At 41.8% G+C, this 20,689-nt stretch overlaps 1 protein-coding gene across 3 annotated transcripts in view; it reads left to right on the plus strand.

Annotated features, from left to right (window-relative positions):
- GK (glycerol kinase) overlaps positions 1–20,689 on the plus strand; it is a 95,492-nt gene that overhangs the window by 56,722 nt on the left and 18,081 nt on the right. For 2 of the 3 annotated variants that reach the window (XM_044284700.1, XM_044284703.1), the window contains exons 7-16: positions 3,914–4,023; positions 4,192–4,258; positions 6,254–6,271; positions 7,389–7,424; positions 9,665–9,732; positions 11,676–11,718; positions 13,860–13,940; positions 14,022–14,100; positions 15,628–15,724; positions 17,155–17,239. In XM_044284700.1, the coding sequence (XP_044140635.1) occupies positions 3,914–4,023; positions 4,192–4,258; positions 6,254–6,271; positions 7,389–7,424; positions 9,665–9,732; positions 11,676–11,718; positions 13,860–13,940; positions 14,022–14,100; positions 15,628–15,724; positions 17,155–17,239 (684 nt within the window). The remainder of the gene's footprint in view (positions 1–3,913; positions 4,024–4,191; positions 4,259–6,253; positions 6,272–7,388; positions 7,425–9,664; positions 9,733–11,675; positions 11,719–13,859; positions 13,941–14,021; positions 14,101–15,627; positions 15,725–17,154; positions 17,240–20,689) is intronic. The other variant, XM_044284702.1, reaches the window with a different exon arrangement.

The following is a 20,689-nucleotide window of genomic DNA, read 5'->3' on the forward strand; positions in this document are numbered from 1 at the left end:
CTGATAGCAGCATCTGAGGCTACCAATTAGGCCTTTCAGGGGTTAATCAGGGTTAAAAAAAAAATTCTCACCTTATCCATTTGCTTGCGTAGAGCCCGTCTTGACTATCTTGATTGAAGACACCAAGAAAATCTTGTGCAGTGATGTGATGACATCACCCTGGCCTGGCGTCAGTGCGCCGGCTTGGTGACGTCATACTTCACCTCGCTCAAGATTTTGTGAGGTATCTTTAATCAAGATGGCTGCAACGGCCTCTTTTCACGCAAATGGACGAGGTGAGTATGTATGTTGTATGTTTTTACCGCCAATTCAAGGAAAATTGATTTGTTACCACGAAGCATGAGGAAATTCAGTTTCGTGGGGAATGGAATTTTTCCAGAAATTCAGATCGAAGTCAATTTGTTTGACTTTGATTCACTCCACACTAGTCGTAACCCCTGCATACGAGCAGTGTATAATGTGATGGAAAAATGAATGAAGCCAGCAAATGCAATATGGACAATCACAATACATTAGTAAGAGCCTTGTATTAACTTTCTCTACATTATAAATGTTGTTTGGTGAAGTGGGGCCTTTTTCAGGACTTGCTTATTGATGACTTATTGATGGATTCTATGTGAAAAATGCCAGGCAACCATACCAAAAACTGCCCCCTATTGTTTTCAGTTGGGAGGCCGTTCTGCCATTTATGAAGCTGCAGTTTATTGTTGAATGGATGTGTCCTTTCTTGGCGTGGTCATGGCCATAAACTGCAGCCTTATATAGAAAACATGAATGATTTCTGACACAGAATCTGCGCCAAATTTAGCTGTCAAAAGCCTTTATGGGAATAGCCCCTTTGGAGCGGCACTGCAGTACTCGGGCATCGCCACTTCACAGTGGACGGATGCTGTGTAGTTCCCGGGCCTGGTCCTGGCAACAAAGCTTGTGAAAGCAGCTAATCTGCAGGATTGCCAAACTGATACTGACCTATCCGAAGTATACAAGTCCTAGGAAATCAGTACTATCAATACTGAGCGCTCTCTTCTCCATCTTGGCTGCTTACTTCAGCATTTAGACAAGAAAGCAGGAAACATAACGAAAAGGAAGTAAAGCGCTCTTATTAGGAACAGTGCTATATGTGGGTAGTAGGACGTCTGTGTGGTTCAGCTTAAGTGGTCCTGGAAAAATAAAACTAAAAGTGGCCCCATGTTGTAGGTGGGTCCAAATGAACAGAAGATGAGGCAGCAGAAGGCATGGCCTGCAGCACCACAGTGCAGCACAGAATACTGCCCCAGCAGGATCAAATACCACAGTGCAGCACAGAATACTGCCCCAGCAGGACCAAATGCCACAGTGCAGCACAGAATACTGCCCCAGCAGGACCAAATACCACAGTGCAGCACAGAATACTGCCCCAGCAGGACCAAATACCACAGTGCAGCACAGAATACTGCCCCAGCAGGACCAAATACCACAGTGCAGCACAGAATACTGCCCCAGCAGGACCAAATACCACAGTGCAGCACAGAATACTGCCCCAGCAGGACCAAATGCCACAGTGCAGCACAGAATACTGCCCCAGCAGGACCAAATACCACAGTGCAGCACAGAATACTGCCCCAGTAGGACCAAATACCACAGTGCAGCACAGAATACTGCCCCAGCAGGACCAAATACCACAGTGCAGCACAGAATACTGCCCCAGCAGGACCAAATGCCACAGTGCAGCACAGAATACTGCCCCAGCAGGACCAAATACCACAGTGCAGCACAGAATACTGCCCCAGCAGGACCAAATACCACAGTGCAGCACAGAATACTGCCCCAGCAGGACCAAATACCACAGTGCAGCACAGAATACTGCCCCAGCAGGACCAAATGCCACAGTGCAGCACAGAATACTGCCCCAGCAGGACCAAATGCCACAGTGCAGCACAGAATACTGCCCCAGCAGGACCAAATACCACAGTGCAGCACAGAATACTGCCCCAGCAGGACCAAATACCACAGTGCAGCACAGAATACTGCCCCAGCAGGACCAAATACCACAGTGCAGCACAGAATACTGCCCCAGCAGGACCAAATACCACAGTGCAGCACAGAATACTGCCCCAGCAGGACCAAATACCACAGTGCAGCACAGAATACTGCCCCAGCAGGACCAAATACCACAGTGCAGCACAGAATACTGCCCCAGCAGGACCAAATGCCACAGTGCAGCACAGAATACTGCCCCAGCAGGACCAAATGCCACAGTGCAGCACATAATACTGCCCCAACAGGACCAAATACCACAGTGCAGCACAGAATACTGCCCCAGCTGCTGCCCGAGCCACACTATTCAACTGTATCAGTTGATACAGTTGAGTTCCTGAGGGCACCTGTGGCCGTTAGCCATGTTCATAAGTACCAGTTGCTCCCAGCATTAATTCTGAAAGCATTAGATCATTATGTGCCCGGACAGCAGCCGTAAGAAGGGCTCGGCCCCCCTTCCCTAACTCGAAAGCAGGAAGTGATATCTGAGAAGAGGGCATTGCTTTGCCTACTGCCTCTATACAGCTCAATAACATGCAGCCATTTTGTTTCCTGTAGAAGGACCTATACTGTAGAAATAACTGCGTAAATTAGCATTTGAAAGATAAGAATTAAAGCCCTTGGACCTGGCATGTTAAACGATCATGTTAACCTACAGAAGGCCACCTGTCAACTAGACAGCTACAATTACCACTTGTATAACATCTAAGGTAAACCAAAACGAACAAGTGGAGAATGGTATAAAAAGGTATAAATTTATTGATAAAATACAAAGGATGGAGCTACTACAGAATTGCAAGAATACGGAGAAGCGCAGGGTCACAGGCACCACAGCACACCTTGGTGTCTATAAGTAATAGCACACGAACAGGTACAATGAATAAATGCAAATATATGTTCAAAACTAACCTGGATGGCCAAATATAATATCTCCACACAATTACTATGTATGAATCATGCAGATGACCATACTAGGTACAGGGAAGAGCACTGTAAATCTACACATAGTACTGGAACCATGAAAACAGACCATGGGAGCAATCATACTCAAGTAAGAGTGACAATGAAGGCAATATACACCATGGATATGTAAAGGGACTCACTATAGATGCGTGCAGGGGTCCCTAGCAACAATGTGGAAGAGGAAATACCGGCTCAGAACGTACCTGAAGACATGGTAGTGAGTGGGCGTATGGACCCTGGGCGCACAACCTCGACGCGCGTTTCGCCCTACGGCTACCTCCTGACGAAGCCGTAGGGCGAAACGCGCGTCGAGGTTGTGCGCCCAGGGTCCATACGCCCACTCACTACCATGTCTTCAGGTACGTTCTGAGCCGGTATTTCCTCTTCCACATTGTTGCTAGGGACCCCTGCACGCATCTATAGTGAGTCCCTTTACATATCCATGGTGTATATTGCCTTCATTGTCACTCTTACTTGAGTATGATTGCTCCCATGGTCTGTTTTCATGGTTCCAGTACTATGTGTAGATTTACAGTGCTCTTCCCTGTACCTAGTATGGTCATCTGCATGATTCATACATAGTAATTGTGTGGAGATATTATATTTGGCCATCCAGGTTAGTTTTGAACATATATTTGCATTTATTCATTGTACCTGTTCGTGTGCTATTACTTATAGACACCAAGGTGTGCTGTGGTGCCTGTGACCCTGCGCTTCTCCGTATTCTTGCAATTCTGTAGTAGCTCCATTCTTTGTATTTTATCAATAAATTTATACCTTTTTATACCATTCTCCACTTGTTCGTTTTGGTTTATGTTAAACGATCATAGCAATTCCATTTTAGTAATTGTGAGTTGTAAATAATTCTTATGTAGGGGAATATATACGGCTTTAAGTCCTATCTCTAACTTCTTAATACTTTTGCTTTCTACAGAGCTTGACGGGAGGGAAGACCGGAGGTGTACACTGTACAGATGTGACCAACGCCAGCAGAACCATGCTATTCAACATCCATACCTTGGAATGGGACGCAGAGCTGTGCCAGTGAGTTCCAGCCAGTTATCTACTCCAGTACTGCATTCTGTAAATAGGAGTGTAGTCTTCTCTGTTTGTCAGGCCACCCCTAACCGTAAGAATACCATATGATGAGGCTGAAGAAATCGTAGGTATAAGTGCCCTGTCTTTATTGGCATTGTATCTGCTTGTCCTTAGGTTTTTTGATGTACCAATGAGCTTGTTGCCGAAAGTGAGGAGTTCTTCTGAAATCTACGGACTTATGGTAATAGATTTGTTTTCCTACATTGTTCTTGTATGCTGTATGAGCAAAAATGTCATGGATAATCATTACTGCATAATTTAAACTGTCATAGCTGGCAAAAAAAATGCACAATCCACCTAGGCTGTCCATAAGATATTCACATTTAAGAAAAATAAGGGCTAATATGCTGCTCGCTTACCGCTCGTGCAGTGCCCAATCCATGGACGGGATAGATGCTTCGGTACCAGCAAATTTCCAGATGAATTATCTGCCCTCTCTTCTGAGATTTACAGGACTTCTGGACCTAAAGGTGGCAGTAGTACATATCCAGTCCAGTTCATGCAGCTGTGATTGGTACTGCAATCTCGTCACATTCAAATAAATAGGAGAAAGCGGCAGTACCTAGCACAGCCACTGCTAAAAGCAAGGCTCATCTGAGTGCAGCAGACCCTTCAAACAGTTGATTGCCTGGGGTGCTGAGAGTCAGACTGATCTAATATGTATGGCCTATGTTAAGGATATAGCTATGAGTTTTAAAAACCTGAATAACCTCTTTAAAGGATAACTGTTATATTTTCATAAAAAAATCTAGTTTGGCATATGTTACTGCTGCAGCAGCATTATACATAAAGCAATTATTAGTTTCTTCACTTACCACTGTTTTCCTTGAGTTTTCCCCTTAAATCCTACATTATGAGGATCTTCTCAAGATGGCTCCTCTGCCAGTTCTCTGAGGCCAAAACTGCTTTCCCTCAGGTCACATACACACTTGCTGTAGCCAGGAGCTTCCTGCCAGCCAATCAGATTGGATTACTGAGAGACACGCCTCCTCACTCTGAAGCCTAATGCAGTGTGAAGGACCGCCCCTTTGTCTTCCTAGCCGGAGACAGATGAGCCATAGCAACGGTCTTTTAAGGGAGCAGTGGAAAGGGACAGAGGACATTAATGAAAGCTGTTATTATAAGGTAATTACAGATCTTTTGGCAATCATTGACAGACTAACTCAGGTATACATGCCTAGCTAATAAATTAGCAAATACATAAAAATATGACAGTTATCCTTTAAGGGATTGTCCAGCAGGGCAAAATTTATTTGGAAGGGCTCCTCTCATTTTGTAATACCTACCAGGTGTCCACCACTCTCTGGTCCCATCCTTGACACACAGGAAATGCCCCCTCAGCAGTCTGACTGCAGCAGTGACCCACCTTGGCCAGTGACTGGCATTTTCTGTATGTGGGGATGGGACTAGGAAGTAGAGATAAGCTCGGAAACAGCAAGCTTTGGAATGGGAACGCTAGGGCATCATGAGTATTGATTCTTTAATTTTTTTTAACCCAATCTGTACCCTTTCCAAAAAAATCTTCCCTATTGGACGAACCCTTCAGGCATTCTGTAATGCCCTTTCATTCTGGAGGTGGGGATTCAATAGAGACTTCACTAATCAGTTTACATGTATAATATATATTTATATATATGTATATATATATATATATATATATGTATGTGTGTGTATATATATATATATATATATATATATATATATATATAGTCAGAAAATGATTTTCACCGCATTTCCTCTTTAATTTGGAGTTCTGTTTGTGAAGCATGTCAGTTCTTCCTCCCAACCATCTGAAAGCTTTAGGAAAATCTTCTGGTCTAATGGCGGCTGGCTCGCACTGCCTCCCCTACAGTGTTTCCCGCCGTCAGTTCTGAACTTCGAGCAGGAATGCCGTCATGCTTCATTAGTAGAGCTATAATTTAAATTGAGATCTTGGAACGTGCCATGTTTGTATCCTCTGAACTGAGCAAGATTTGCTTAAACATAAGAGAGCTTGCAGTGAGAGTGACAGAATATGGAAAGCTAAGTTAAAGCCGCCATATAGTATCAACCGAAACATTGTGTTCTGAAGTAAACGATTGTATTCTCTTGATTGGGGCTCTGTAGAAAACAGTAGAAGTGATCCCTTTCTTTTGTTGTGAACTGTGTCTGTGCTCTTGTCTTTTGCCTACCATAGAAAATCTGTCCTAGCCTGGTGAGTAAAGACTTTTCTTGGTCAGTTCACCAGTCATGTGTCACAAGCACTTGAAGCACATATCATGCACCATTTCCAGTTTTTTCAACCAGTATTTAGTAAAAAATAAATAAAAAAAGTAATCCAGTATAAAGACTAGCCAAATTTCAATTTCTATTATTGGCTCCAAGGCCGTGGGAAAGCGTTGAACGATGTGAAACAACGCTGTGTATCAATTGATACCTGTGATATATACTCACCGTGGAGCCAATAAAAGAAGGTGAATTTGGCGGTGTCTTCCTAACTTGGATGTCTTGTAAAAATCACTTCACAGTGGCTTCATGAATGTTCCAGGGGTCATTGTATTCTTCAGCTGAGTACGCCATGCTATGCTTTGGTCAATGCTGATCAACTGAAATTGCATAAACAGCAATTCCCTAACGCATAAGAATACTAAAGTCACTTTCCAAGCAGTATTCTTCTGAAGGATTTGAACAAAAGTGTTACAGAACCCCAATCCCCCTCAGCCTAAGACCTCATATACATACAACGGTATTTCTCACCCTTGTGCTATGCACATTTATTTGCAGATAGGACTCTGACCCATTCATTTCTATGTGGCCTTTTCTCGGAATATAACACATGGTCTATTCTTGTTCTTTTTGCGGACAAGAATAGTTTGTTCTATTGATGGGAGTGAGAAAAATCCGAAACGCACACAGCGGGTATCCGTGTTTAGTGGATCCCTTTTTTGAGGACTGAAATACACAAGGCCGTGTGCATAAAGCCTTAACAGGTTATTACATTTTATCCTAATTCACAAACCGCCACCAGAACCCAAAAGTACCATATATGAAGCAAAATAACTGGAAATGTGCACGGTTGCGATGTAGTTTAGCCTACAACGGTTTTGTATTGTCACGTTCAAGGGCACAGCATTCTTTTGTGTCTGTTCAATGCCTTGCTGATGGTCACAATTCTTTGATTTGCTGCTTTAAGCTTGAGGGCTGTTCACAAGGTAGCGGAGCTGAACATTAAGCTAAACTATGGCAGTTTAGGCCAGTGCTTTTGACATTAAAATGAACATTTTGTGTTTCTTAATCTTGACTTTAACCTTTATTTTTCATTATGTCTGCAGAAGTCTGGAGCTCTGACCGGAGTGCCAATATCAGGGGTAAGCTTGTGATATATATCTGTGGTCACCCAGTACATCAAATTACAATTAAAAAGTGCCTTATGCAGTGTTTTCCAGGCAGGGTTCCTTGCTTTCTTGAAAACTGGTTATGGGTTCACCAGAAGATGCTAAGACTTAAAGGGGTTTTCCCAACAATGAGCATTTAGCAACTTTTGGAACACTGGAATGGGGGTCTGTAGTCTTCCACTCCTCCCCGCTGCATGAACCCAGCGAGGAGAACTTTGAATGGAACAACCATCAAGCATGTGTGATGCCACTCCATTTGGAGACTATGGGACTGACTGAGACAGCTAATTACAGTGCTTGGCTGTTTCTGGGCATGCTTGACCTCCACTCCAATCGAAACCCCTCCTCACTGTGTTTGTGCATTAAAGAGGAACTTGGTGTGCTGGGGACAGAGATGAGGCCCCTGTCATCAGATATTCTGTGAATAAGTGATTAATGTCCATTGTTAGTAACCCTTTTGAATAGAGAGAGGATAGATTCTAGGGGTGTCTCAGGACACAATGCATTTGGAAAGTCTTCAGAACCTTTTCACTTTTTCACATTTTGTTAAGTTGTGGCCTTGTACTAAAAAAAATAAAATCATGCATCCCCCTTCAATCTGCACTCGATACCCCATAATGAGAAAGTGAAAACAGAATTTTAGAAATGATTGCAAATTTGTTAAAAAGGAAAAACTTAAATTTTTGACATAAATATTTAGACCCTTTGCTGTGACACTTGAAATTTAGCTTTAGGGACCTCTCATTTCTCTTGATCATCTTTGAGAACTTTCTACACCTTGATTGGAGCCCATTTGTGGTAAATACAGTTGCTTGGACATGATTTGGAAAGACACACCCCTGTCTGAATAAGGTCTCACAGCCGACGATGCATATCAGAGCAAAAACAACAAAAATGTCACAGTGGCCTCCATAATTCTTACATGGAAGAAGTTTGGAACAACCAGGACTCTTCTTATAGCTGCCCGAAGAGATACAGAGTACAGAGATATTCTTAATAAAAACCTGATCCAGAGTTCTCTGGACCTTAGACGGGGCTGAAGGTTCACCTTCCAGTATTAATACTGTAGTACTTTGCACTGCCTGAAAATATGAATCACAGTATTAACGTTAGACAAATTTACTATTCTAGCGCATGGACCTTTGTAAATTTGGAGTATCGTAAATCTTGCACCAAATTTGTGCTACAATTTTGTCTGTGTGCAAAAAACCTGTCTAGTTTGTTTACACACATTTTAGACTTGTTTTTGGTACACAAAGCTGCATTTAGGCCATTTAGATCCTGAGCATCAGTTATGCACATTTGGCATTTATTTGAGCTATTTCCATTATTTTAGATGTCCTGCATTTTTTTCTTTATTTTTCTATTCTTCTGACTGATCAGAAGAACGGAAAAATAACGGTGATGTGAACTCAGCCTTGGGGACAACTCTGTGAATGTCCTTGAGTGGCTGAGCCATAAAATTTGGCTTGAACCCAGTCGAACAATCTGGAGAGACCTGAAAATCGCTGTCCACCTACTCTCCCCATCTAACCCTACAGAGCTTGAGAGGATCTACAGAGAAGAATGGCAGAAAATCCACAGATCCAGGTGTGCAAACCTTGTGGCATTATACCCAAGTAGACTGGAGGCTGTAATCGCTGCCAAAGTTGCTTCAAATAAGTACAGAGTAAAGGGTCTGAATACTTAGGTCAATGCAAGATTACAATTTTTTATTTTCAATAAATTAGTAAAGATTTCAAACATTCTGTTTTCACTTTTGTCATTAATGGGGTATTGAGTGCAAAATGGGTGGAGAAACCTGATTTTATTTTTTGTAGCACAAGGCCTCAACATAACAAAATGGGGCAAAAGTGAAAGGGTCTGAAGACTGTCCGAATTCACTGTATGTACGTTTTTAAGGGTTCTCCAATTAGATAAGAGGGTTGGACTGGCTTTATATAGTAGTATAGCAGCATGTCTAATCGGGGAAGTTCTCCTACCAGACAGTTATCATTACTGGCTGCAGTAGTATAGATGTGGTATGGAAGGAGATAGTATGCTGGTGTCCCCAGCATCCCCAGGAAACGTTTCTTTGAGGATGACTTTTTAAAAAATAGGGTACGTGAAGAAGACCATGACGTTTTATGAATGGGTGGAATATGTTTTACAAGGTTGTTTCTGGTTAGGTAAAAAAAAATCTAACAATTGCCGGACATTTCTTTTTCTTGCAGTGTTTGGGTGATCAGTCAGCTGCATTGGTTGGACAGATGTGTTTCCAAGATGGACAAGCAAAAAACACGTGAGTGAAGCATAAACAGTATTGTGAATTACTATATTATACAGTGCAAATTTCTGGTACAACGCATAAATATAAAAGCAGGCCTACAGATGTGGCAGAGCTACTTGCTTAGCTAGTAGTAGGAGAGAGAGAGCAAGTGGGGAAAGGTAAAAGCACAGCAAAAAAATATGCGCCATTCAGTGTCCGTTGGAAAGGTAGGTCATGCGCTATTTGTCACTCATGGCAAGCATTTAGTAGTTGCTTTTGATGAGATATCTGAGCACACACTTTAAACAAGACGAGATCTACAGGGCTTTTTATAAATTTTTATAAATGATAGTGGTCTCATAGCAGGCAATTACAGATATATTTTAGTAAAATTCCACTTACTACCAGCAGATGGCAGAGCTTGCCTACATTGATGTAACCTCTGTATAGACTCACTTACATAGATTGAGGGTACAGTAATTTGATGTTTAGTAAATTTGACTTATTGTTACTTGTGTGTGTGTAGCAATGAAATGTACACAATAAAAAGGAAATAATGGAAGCCAAAAATTATAGAAATTATGGGGGTCATTTATTATTATATATACGCCCGTTTTTTGGCGTGTATCTGTCACAGATTTGATTGCAAAGGGGATTTGCGGTAAATTTTGTGACTTTTCCCCACTAACACCAGGTCTAAAAAAGAGGACGGACCGGCCACGGCCACCCCATCTCACTTTTCATTTTCTACGCCAGTTTTAGGCATAGTATATTATCTACATCTACACCAGCAAGGGAGCAGGCATAGATTTAGACTGGTGGTGGATGCGCCTAAGTTGTGTAGAGGCCGGTGCATTTACATAAATTAGTCGTATCATGCACCAGCGCAAGGGGTATGAAGACCGGTGTCAAAAACGCCAGTCTTAATAAATGACTACATACGGTATGTTTTTATTTGATTTTTAAAATGCAGATTTGTAATAATATTTATAGTATGTAGGAAAGGAAAAGGTAGCCGATACAAGCTTGTGATATAATTAAGACTGGCAGGGAACCTGGGTATCGTCAGAATGGGAGTTTTTTTTTTTTACTTTTTAAGCCATTCTGTACCAATTTAATTTTTCCCAACTGGGCAACCCCTTTAATAGTTTTTTTTGCAAAGGGTGGTGGAGATTCCCTGTGGACTGTAGAAGATGCAAGTATTACTGCAGTGAAACTGTATTGATACATGAGAGCTAGTGAAAACAGCAGCATCCTGGACACACTGAACACCTGAGAAAAGTCTGAAACTAGGAGTTAGTTGCAAATTGCATAACAGGGAGTATGAAAATGATTGAAGGAATGAAGACTGCAGCCTGAAACCTGAGAGCATTGCTTTTAACTCAAAGGCACCATAAACATAGGAAAAACATAATTTTTTCCAAGGTGACTGTAGCCTTTAAAGGGATTTTCCAGTAATCATTTTTTATGTAATGCCCGCAGGGTGCCTCTTGAAACAGAAAATTCATACATACTTGTTTCCCGCCACCTCTGTTTTCAGCCCTGCCTCCTCTGTGTCCATGTAGCGGTCCCCAGAGTATTTACATTTGGAACTGCATGGACATGGTCACATGCTCTGCTCTAGCCAATGAGCAGTACATCACCGCTGAAACCAGTTATTAGCTGCAGCAGACCATGTGATAATGCCCGTGCAGGGCCGGAATGTAAACACTCGAGTGACCGGAACATGGACACAGAGGAGGCAGGACGAAGAACCGGAGCAGGTAAGTATGAATTTTTCTGTTCTCCATGCAAATCTATTGGAAATATGAAAATAATGCACTTAGCAGTTCTGGGTAGTTTATTCACCCATGTGTCATGTGTCAACAGCAACGTTTCAGCCCACTCAATGGAGCCTTTGTCAAGCCATATATATATATATGTGTGTGTGTGTGTGTGTGTGTGTGTGTTAATAATCATTTCCATTTTATTTCTAGGTATGGTACTGGCTGTTTCTTGCTGTGTAATACCGGCCTAAAGGTGAGCAGTTAGGCTGTGGAAATCATATCACATAGTAGGTTTCAGTAAATTAAAATATTACTTTTAGATAATACAGCCTCATATTAAAATCTAGCAAGGATATATATGAATCCCTATAAAACGGTGATATTATGCACTCTGAAAGTCTTCAGACACTGACTTTTTTTTCACATTTTGTTGCAGCCTTGTGCTAAAATAAAAATAATTCAATTACCCCATATTGACAAAATGAAAACGGAGGAGGTAATTTATTATCCAGAAATACGCCTATATTAGGCGTATTTCTGTCGCATATTGTGGCACAAAGATTATTTGTGCCGCTATCTGTGACTTTTCCCTGCTCAAGCCAGGTCTAAAAAAGTGGGTGTGGCGTGGGAAGGGAGCGGGCAGGCAGGCCCGTCCCATTCCGCATTTTCTATGCCTATTTTAGGCATACAAAATGGTCTAAATGCAAGACAGCTAGGAAGCTGCCTTACATTTATTATCAGCGCTGTATGTACCGAAGTTATGTAGTGGCTGGCGCCTCTTCATAACTTGCGTCTAAAACGCCATTCTTAATAAATGACCCCCAGAATGTTTTAAATCTTTGCTAATGTATTGAAAAAGGAAAACTAAAATCCTGCTTTGACAAGTATTTAGACCCTAACTAAGTACTTTGTTGAATCCCCTTTGACTGCAATTATAGCCTCCAGTCTTCTTTGGTATGATGCCACTCTTTGGCATGATGCCACAAGGTTTGTACACCTGGATTTCAGGATTTTCTGCCATTATCCTCTGCAGATCCTGTAATCCTGTGTCAGGTTGAATGTGAACTATAGGTAGACAGTCATTCTCCGGTCTCTCCAGAGATTTCATATTGACTTAAAGGCTCTGGCTGGGCCACTCAAGGACATTCACAGAGTTATCCCTAAGTCACTCCTGTGTTGTCTTGGCTGTGTGCTTTGGGTCAGTGTCTTGTTGAAAGGTGAACCTTCAGCCCAGTCTGAAGACTAGAGGACTTTGACTAAGGTTTTCATTAAGAATATCTCTGTACTTTGCTCAATTCAGCTTTTTTGCAACCCTGACCAGGCTCCTTGTCCCAGCTGCTGAAAAACAACATGCCACCACAATGATTCAATGTAGGGATGTATTGGGCAGGTCTTGAGCAGTGCATGGTTTCCTCCAGACATGACGCTTAGGATTGAGGCCAAAAAGTTCATCCTAGTTTCATTAGACCAGAGAATCTTGTTTCTTACATCTGAGAGTCCTTCAAGTACTTTTTTGCAAACTCCAGGCAGGCATTGATGTGTGTTTTACTGAGGAGAGACTTATTTCTGCCACTGTGCCACAAAAGCGCAGATTGGTGGAGTGTTGCAGTGATGGGAGAAATTTTCAGAAGGTCAACCATCTGTACACAGGATCTGTGGTGTTCAACAAGAGTCACCTCTCTTACCAAGGCTCTTCTTCCCAAATTACTTAGTTTGGTGCAGTAGCCAGCTCTACGAAGAGTCCTCGCTGTTCCAAACTTCTTCTATTTAAGTATTATGGAGGCCACTGTGCTCTTAGGAACCTTCAGTTCAGCAGACTTTTTCTGTACCCTTCTCCAGATCCCACATCTGTCTCAACGCAATCCTCTTAGGTTTACACTCTCTTCTTTATTCCTCATTGCTTGGTTTTTGCTCTGATACGCAGTCAGCTGTGGAACCTTATATACTGTACTGTGCCTTTCTTTCCAAATCATATTCAACTCAATTTACCACAGGTGGAGTCCAATCAAGGTGTAGAAACATCTCAAGAGATGATCAAGAGAAATGGAAGGCCCCCAGATCTAAATTTCAAATGTCGTAGCAAAGGGTTTGAATACTTATGTCCATGCAAAAAGTTTTTCCTTTTTAATAAAATTGCAACATTTTTTTCACTTTCACTTTTTCACTTGGCACAAGGCTGCAATATAACAATATGTGAAAAAAGTTAAAAGATCTGAAGGCTTTCTAAATGCATTGTACGTACAGTTAACAGTCCAATCGAGCAACAAAATGACTAAGGGTCAATATGGTCAATATTTTAATTATATATACATGCTGTTTATAGAAGTCATATTATGTTTAGCTGCACTTTGTTATCATGCACTGTTTTCACAAATTTCTTTCCTTGCTATCTAGCCTGTTCTTTCAGATCATGGGCTGTTGACCACAGTGGCTTACCAGCTTGGAAGAGATAAACCTGCCTATTACGCACTTGAAGTAAGTTATAGGTTCTCTATATTCTGTACATAAACTGTTTGACTTAATGGGTGACTTACCTTTCTCACTTTTGTAATTTAGGGGTCAGTTGCAATAGCTGGAGCAGTTGTACGCTGGTTAAGAGATAACCTTGGCATTGTAAAAACAACTGAAGAAGTAGGTAGGTATCATCTGAATATTATATATCTTTTATGTCATACTTTATTGACCACTACTATGTAACAGTGGCTGCTGTCCGCCGCTGTTCCTCTGCTTACCTCCGCAGTCCCAGGCGCCATGTTCAGCGGTGATCTGTGGCCGGTGCTTCCCATTCACTGCTGCAGTCCTGGCCTCTGTCTGTGTGGGGGCTGTTGGTCCGGGATCCGCTCCACAGTTTTCTCTCAGCCCTAGCCACAGCATGCTTGCTGTTTTGTTTCCTGCAGCACTTCCTTTAAGGGCCGGTGCGCGTCACTTCCTGGGCTTTATGGGTTGTCATGTGACCTCATTGACCTATCCTAGCCCTTCTGCTCATATATAAGTGGCTCAGCCCCCTTCCTAGACGCCTCGGTGTCAAAGTTCTTGTGTCCTTCTAAGGTTTTTGTTTTCTGCTAGTGTTCCGGTGTTCCTGACTCATACTTGAATTCCTGGACTCTGCTACCTGTTAGATCCCGATCTGCTTGCTTTGACTCTCATGTTGCCAACCCGGATTGCCTGACCTGTACCTGTGCCACCTGCCCTCATCTTTTGCCTGTCTGACTATGCCTCTGCCTCATCCTTCAGTCCTGCACTTCTGGTACCTTTCTCAGGTACCTTCTGGTCCGCCTGGACCAGCTGCCTCGTGTGCCTATCCTCCTCAAGAGGTAGCGACCTGGTGTTCCCCTCTGGAAAGTTTATCCCCACCATCAGGAGTACTGTGAAGATTCAGGGGTTCACTTAGACAACGCCCTTAGAGGAGGTAGGACACGTGGCACAGTGGGTTCACACCTGCTGGTTCGTGACATACTACCTTAACAAAATGACCACCCACTGACTTTTTAGCAATGCAGGTCCTAAGTCTGGAGCAATGTCTTTTGGCATCGCTGAGGGAGGTTAAATCGCTGCCGGAGCCCTTCTGTGCTAAGAACCGGCTGTTACTAACAGCCTGTTTTCATAGTGCAGGCTCCTGCTTAACTGCCGGGGTCGGAGGTTGTTAACCTATTGATCATGCCATGATCCATACTGCAGCATTATCAAAGGGTACTCCCCTCTGCGACTAGTGTGCCCTAACAGCAGTCTGTGTCATACTGACCTAGAACAGAAATATGCTAGTACATTAAAAGTGTGAATTAAATTTATAAACAGTTTTAAATGCTATAAATAAAATAATAATAAAAAAAAAATATATATATATATATATATATATATATATATATATGTGTATATATATATATATATATATATATATTTTTTTTTTTTTTAATTGTGCAGATATAAAATAAAAAATACACATATTAGTGACTGTCATAACCTGAAGAATTTAATAATCAGGTTTTTCAGTGTGGAACCTGAAGACACCAAAAATAATAGTTTTTTTTCTATATCTGCTGTAAAAAGAATAGAAAAATAGAAAAGTTATGGCTGCTGAAATGCAGAGAGGTTAAAACGAAAGAACTTTGCTGGTCTTTAAGGCACTTTCAGGCAAAAGATTAATATTTATTGTTTCTTTTAGAAAAACTTGCTGCTGAAGCTGGAACATCGTATGGATGCTACTTTGTTCCTGCATTTTCAGGCCTTTATGCACCATATTGGGAGCCCAGTGCCAGAGGGTATGTCTGCATATAATGAATGTATACATATTGTTAATCATAACTATAAAAAATCATAAATGAATTACACAAATAAACCCATAGTGTGAAAAAATATCTATCTGTCTATATAACTACCTATTTTTGTAATTTTCATTCATTTCACTGAAGAGAGACCATACATATGCTGCCTTCTAATGGGAAGTAATATTGTCCTGTTCACCATGGGAGTACCGGTGGTCAGATCCCCATGAATGCTTGATGACCTACTCTATTAATTGGCCATGGGGAATGGGGAAACATTTTGGCCACCTTCACGCAGTAATCGGGCAGTTTTTGTAAGCCAAAATCAGGAATGGGTCCAGATCTTTAAATTGTAATGTTCTCTGTGTAAATTCCATATGTGACTTTAGCTTGCAACTTCTGACCTGAAAGTGTCCGTAATGCTAAACATTGCCTTATTTACAAGGCACATGAGGGCACTGCTTAGGGTGTTAGGAAGTATGGGGAGGGGGGTGGCACTTCACAGAGAAAACTAGTAACTTTTTTGTTACTTCTTTCACTTCTCCTTAAAGAGGTTATCCAATTTCTCCCAATAGCCATGTGCCGGGCCCCTCACAGGTAATATACTTACCCGGCTCCTCGCGCCGCTACTGGTCCCGCACCGCTGCTTCTTCTCTCTGTACACGGATGAAAACATCCGGGGACGGGCCTCCCTAGCATCGGAGGTGACGCTAGGGAGGCTTGTCCCTGTCCCCGCCTGCCATTGGCTGCTCCCCCCGACACCAGATGTTTTCATCCGTATAAAGGGAGAAGCAGCAGTGGTGGTTTGGGGGACCAGGAGCGGAGTGGTGTAAGTATATTACCTGTGAGGTGCCCGACACAAGGAGGGGGGGGGGGGGAATCCTGTTGGAGAAATTGGAGAAAACCCTTTAATACTGCTTCTTGATGCTCATCAGCATATCTCCTCATCATTAACTTTTGTTTATTGTAGCTGTAAGTCAGGAGATTTAACCCTCACACTGTTTACCCACAGCTAATGTAACAGTATTCTCTTCAGGAAGATAGTTTAAGGGTTAAATCCCCTGTCCTAGTGCTGGAGTTAACAAAAACTAAGTGATAAGGAGACATCAGAGCTATCAGATGAGGAGAAAGGTGAAACAAGTAAATGACCCATATGTACATTGCCAACTAGCAGAGGGGATTTCTCTCCCTGTCACACAGCAGGACCATCCATTCCATGATCCACAAAGCACAAAACCAAAGCATTAGACCTCCTCAGTTTAACTGAAAACAAAGAAAAATGTAGTGGCCATAGAGTAAAGGTGGTCACATACCTGACAAGATTTGCAGCACATTCAGATAAGCACACTCTTAAAATGGATTATTTTAATACATATTTTACGTGAATGGTTTTGATAAATGCTTTGACTATTTGTTCTGTTTTCCAGAATCATCTGTGGTCTGACACAGTTTACAAATAAGAATCACATTGCGTTTGCTGCTCTTGAAGCCGTCTGTTTCCAGACCAGAGAGGTACATGGTGAAGTCTTCTTTCACTGCAATATATGTTGCAAGAGATCTGTTTTTTGGCATGTTCATATATGTGGTTTTTCAGCAGTTTTTGTAATTTCTTTACTGTGAAAAAAACAGAAGATTCAGAGGTTACACTGTAATTATGTGAAATCTCATTTGCTTGATGCCAACCTTAAACGTAAAATAACTGTTGGTCAAAAGATCATTTGACTGATGGCAATTTCTCCTGAGCATGCATATTCATTTCAATGGGTAGAGGGGAAATAGTCACTGCCAGATCCCTCTGGCAGCAGCTTAGCTCCCGCAGGAGCGAAGAAACATAAGATAGTTGGACAATGCTTCCAAAATATATGTCTTTTGTGTATGGCCAGCTTAACGACAACCTGTCACTGCAAAATGCAGTGTAATCTACAAGCAGCATGTTATAGTACAAGAGTAGTGGAGCAGATTGATATATAGTTTTATGGGGAAATATTCAGCAAAACTTAAATTTATACATTTAAATATCTGCTCTTTCTGAGTTCAGTTGTACACAGGAACCATGTTATCGGTGACTGAAAGATAACTCTGTATACACACTTACACAGAGAATGCTATCAATAACTGATAACACCTCCCCCCATCTACAGCTATCAGTGACTGAAAGCGATCTCTGTGTACACACTTACACAGAGAATGCTATCTATCACTAATAACAACTCCCCCAGCTGTCTATGTATACACACTAAGCCTAGTGGTAAACTAGCGGTGGCAATCGGGCAGGCTCTTCCAGCATGGTGAAAAATACAGTATGTATACCCACTTACACAGAGAATGCTATCAATCACTTATAACACACCCCCTGTGTATACCCACTTACACAGGGAATTCTATTAATCACTGATAACACCGCCCCTGTGTACAACTATCAGTGACTGACAGCTATCTATACACGCACTTACACAGAGAATGCTATCAATCACTGATAACACACCCCCTATGTACAGCTATCCGTGACTGACGGGTATCTCTGTATACACACTTACACAGGGAATGTTATCAGTAACTGATAACACTTCCCCCGTGTACAGCTATTAGTGACTGACATCTGTGTATACACACTTACACCGAGAATGCTATCAATCACTGATAGCCCCTCCCCATGTACGACTAGAGTCAGGAAGAGGAGATATTTAAATGATACGTTTTGCTGAATAATTTCCAATAAAAAAAAAAAATATATATATATATATATATATATATATATATACAGTACAGACCAAAAGTTTGGACACACCTTCTCATTCAAAGAGTTTTCTTTATTTTCATGAATATGAAAATTGTAGATTCACACTGAAGGCATCAAAACTATGAATTAACACATGTGGAATAATATACATAACAAAAAAGTGTGAAACAACTGAAAATATGTAATATTCTAGGTTCTTCAAAGTAGCCACCTTTTGCTTTGATTACTGCTTTGCACACTCTTGGCATTCTCTTGATGAGCTTCAAGAGGTAGTCACCTGTAATGGTCTTCCAACAGTCTTGAAGGAGTTCCCAGAGATGCTTAGCACTTGTTGGCCCTTTTGCCTTCACTCTGCGGTCCAGCTCACCCAAACCATCTCAATTGGGTTCAGGTCCGGTGACTGTGGAGGCCAGGTCATCTGGCGCAGCACCCCATCACTCTTCTTCATGGTCAAATAGCCCTTACACAGCCTGGAGGTGTGTTTGGGGTCATTGTCCTGTTGAAAAATAAATGATTGTCCAACTAAACGCAAACCGGATGGAATAGCATGCCACTGCAAGATGCGGTGGTAGCCATGCTGGTTCAGTATGCCTTAAATTTTGAATAAATCCCCAACAGTGTCACAAGCAAAGCACCCCCACACCATCACACCTCCTCCTCCATGCTTCACGGTGGGAGCCAGGCATGTAGAGTCCATCCGTTCACCTTTTCTGCGTCGCCTAAAGACACGACGGTTGCAACCAAAGATCTCAAATTTGGACTCATCAGACCAAAGCACAGATTTCCACTGGTCTAATGTCCATTCCTTGTGTTCTTTAGCCCAAACAAGTCTCTTCTGCTTGTTGCCTGTCCTTAGCAGTGGTTTCCTAGCAGATATTCTACCATGAAGGCCTGATTCACACAGTCTCCTCTTAACAGTTGTTCAAGAGATGTGTCTGCTGCTAGAACTCTGTGTGGCATTGACCTGGTCTCTAATCTGAGCTGCTGTTAACCTGCGATTTCTGAGGCTGGTGACTCGGAAGAACTTATCCTACGCAGCAGAGGTGACTCTTGGTCTTCCTTTCCTGGGGTGGTCCTCATGTGAGCCAGTTTCTTTGTAGCGCTTGATGGTTTTTGTGACTGCACTTGGGGACACTTTCAAAGTTTTCCCAATTTTTTGGACTGACTGACCTTCATTTCTTAAAGTAATGATGGCCACTCGTTTTTCTTTACTTAGCTGCTTTTTTCTTGCCGTAATACAAATTCTAACAGTCTATTCAGTAGGACTATCAGCTGTGTATCCACCTGACTTCTCCACAACGCAACTGATGGTCCCAACCCCATTTATAAGGCAAGAAATCCCACTTATTAAACCTGACAGGGCACACCTGTGAAGTGAAAACCATTTCAGGTGACTACCTCTTGAAGCTCATCAAGAGAATGCCAAGAGTGTGCAAAGCAGTAATCAAAGCAAAAGGTGGCTACTTTGAAAAACCTAGAATATGACATATTTTCAGTTGTTTCACACTTTTTTGTCATGTATATAATTCCACATGTGTTAATTCATAGTTTTGATGCCTTCAGTGTGAATCTACAATTTTCATAGTCATGAAAATAAAGAAAACTCTTTGAATGAGAAGGTGTGTCCAAACCTTTGGTCTGTACTGTATATATCATCCTACTCCAGGATCTCTTAAGAGATCCAGGCAATTCAGGCAGCTAGAGATTACCCTTACTTCCCTGCTGAATACACTGGCAATTTCATCTAAATTGCAGTCCCCAAATATTTGATATAAAAACTCTCAAAACCAGGAGTATTCTTTACTTTTTCACCACTAGTGGTCAAATATAAAATACTTGTCACTTACTAGATGGGGGAAAACTAACAATACTTGAAGAATCATTCCTTCATTAAATAATGATTTGCACCAAATTCAATTATACTATGTCGGGTCTTTCAAGTTTGGTGCAGCATCTAAAATACTCCATGTTCTGGACAAGGCAGAACATGGAAAAATTCTCTTATATTTGCATGACCTTGACAGCAACTACAGTAAGATGTCCAGTATTTATTGGAAGGTAGGGCACTATATTTCCCGTGTGTTTTACATCATACACTATGCATTGATTGATAAGATGCAGATGTATTTCTGTGAACACAGATATGATTGATTCAGACAGGAGGGTTTATTTGAGCTCCGAGGGGAGATCTGCGATGGGACTGGTGTCTAATAGTCTCCACA

Source organism: Bufo gargarizans, chromosome 3 (genome assembly GCF_014858855.1).
Source record: "Bufo gargarizans isolate SCDJY-AF-19 chromosome 3, ASM1485885v1, whole genome shotgun sequence".
In the NCBI taxonomy this organism is placed as follows: Eukaryota; Metazoa; Chordata; class Amphibia; order Anura; family Bufonidae; genus Bufo; species Bufo gargarizans.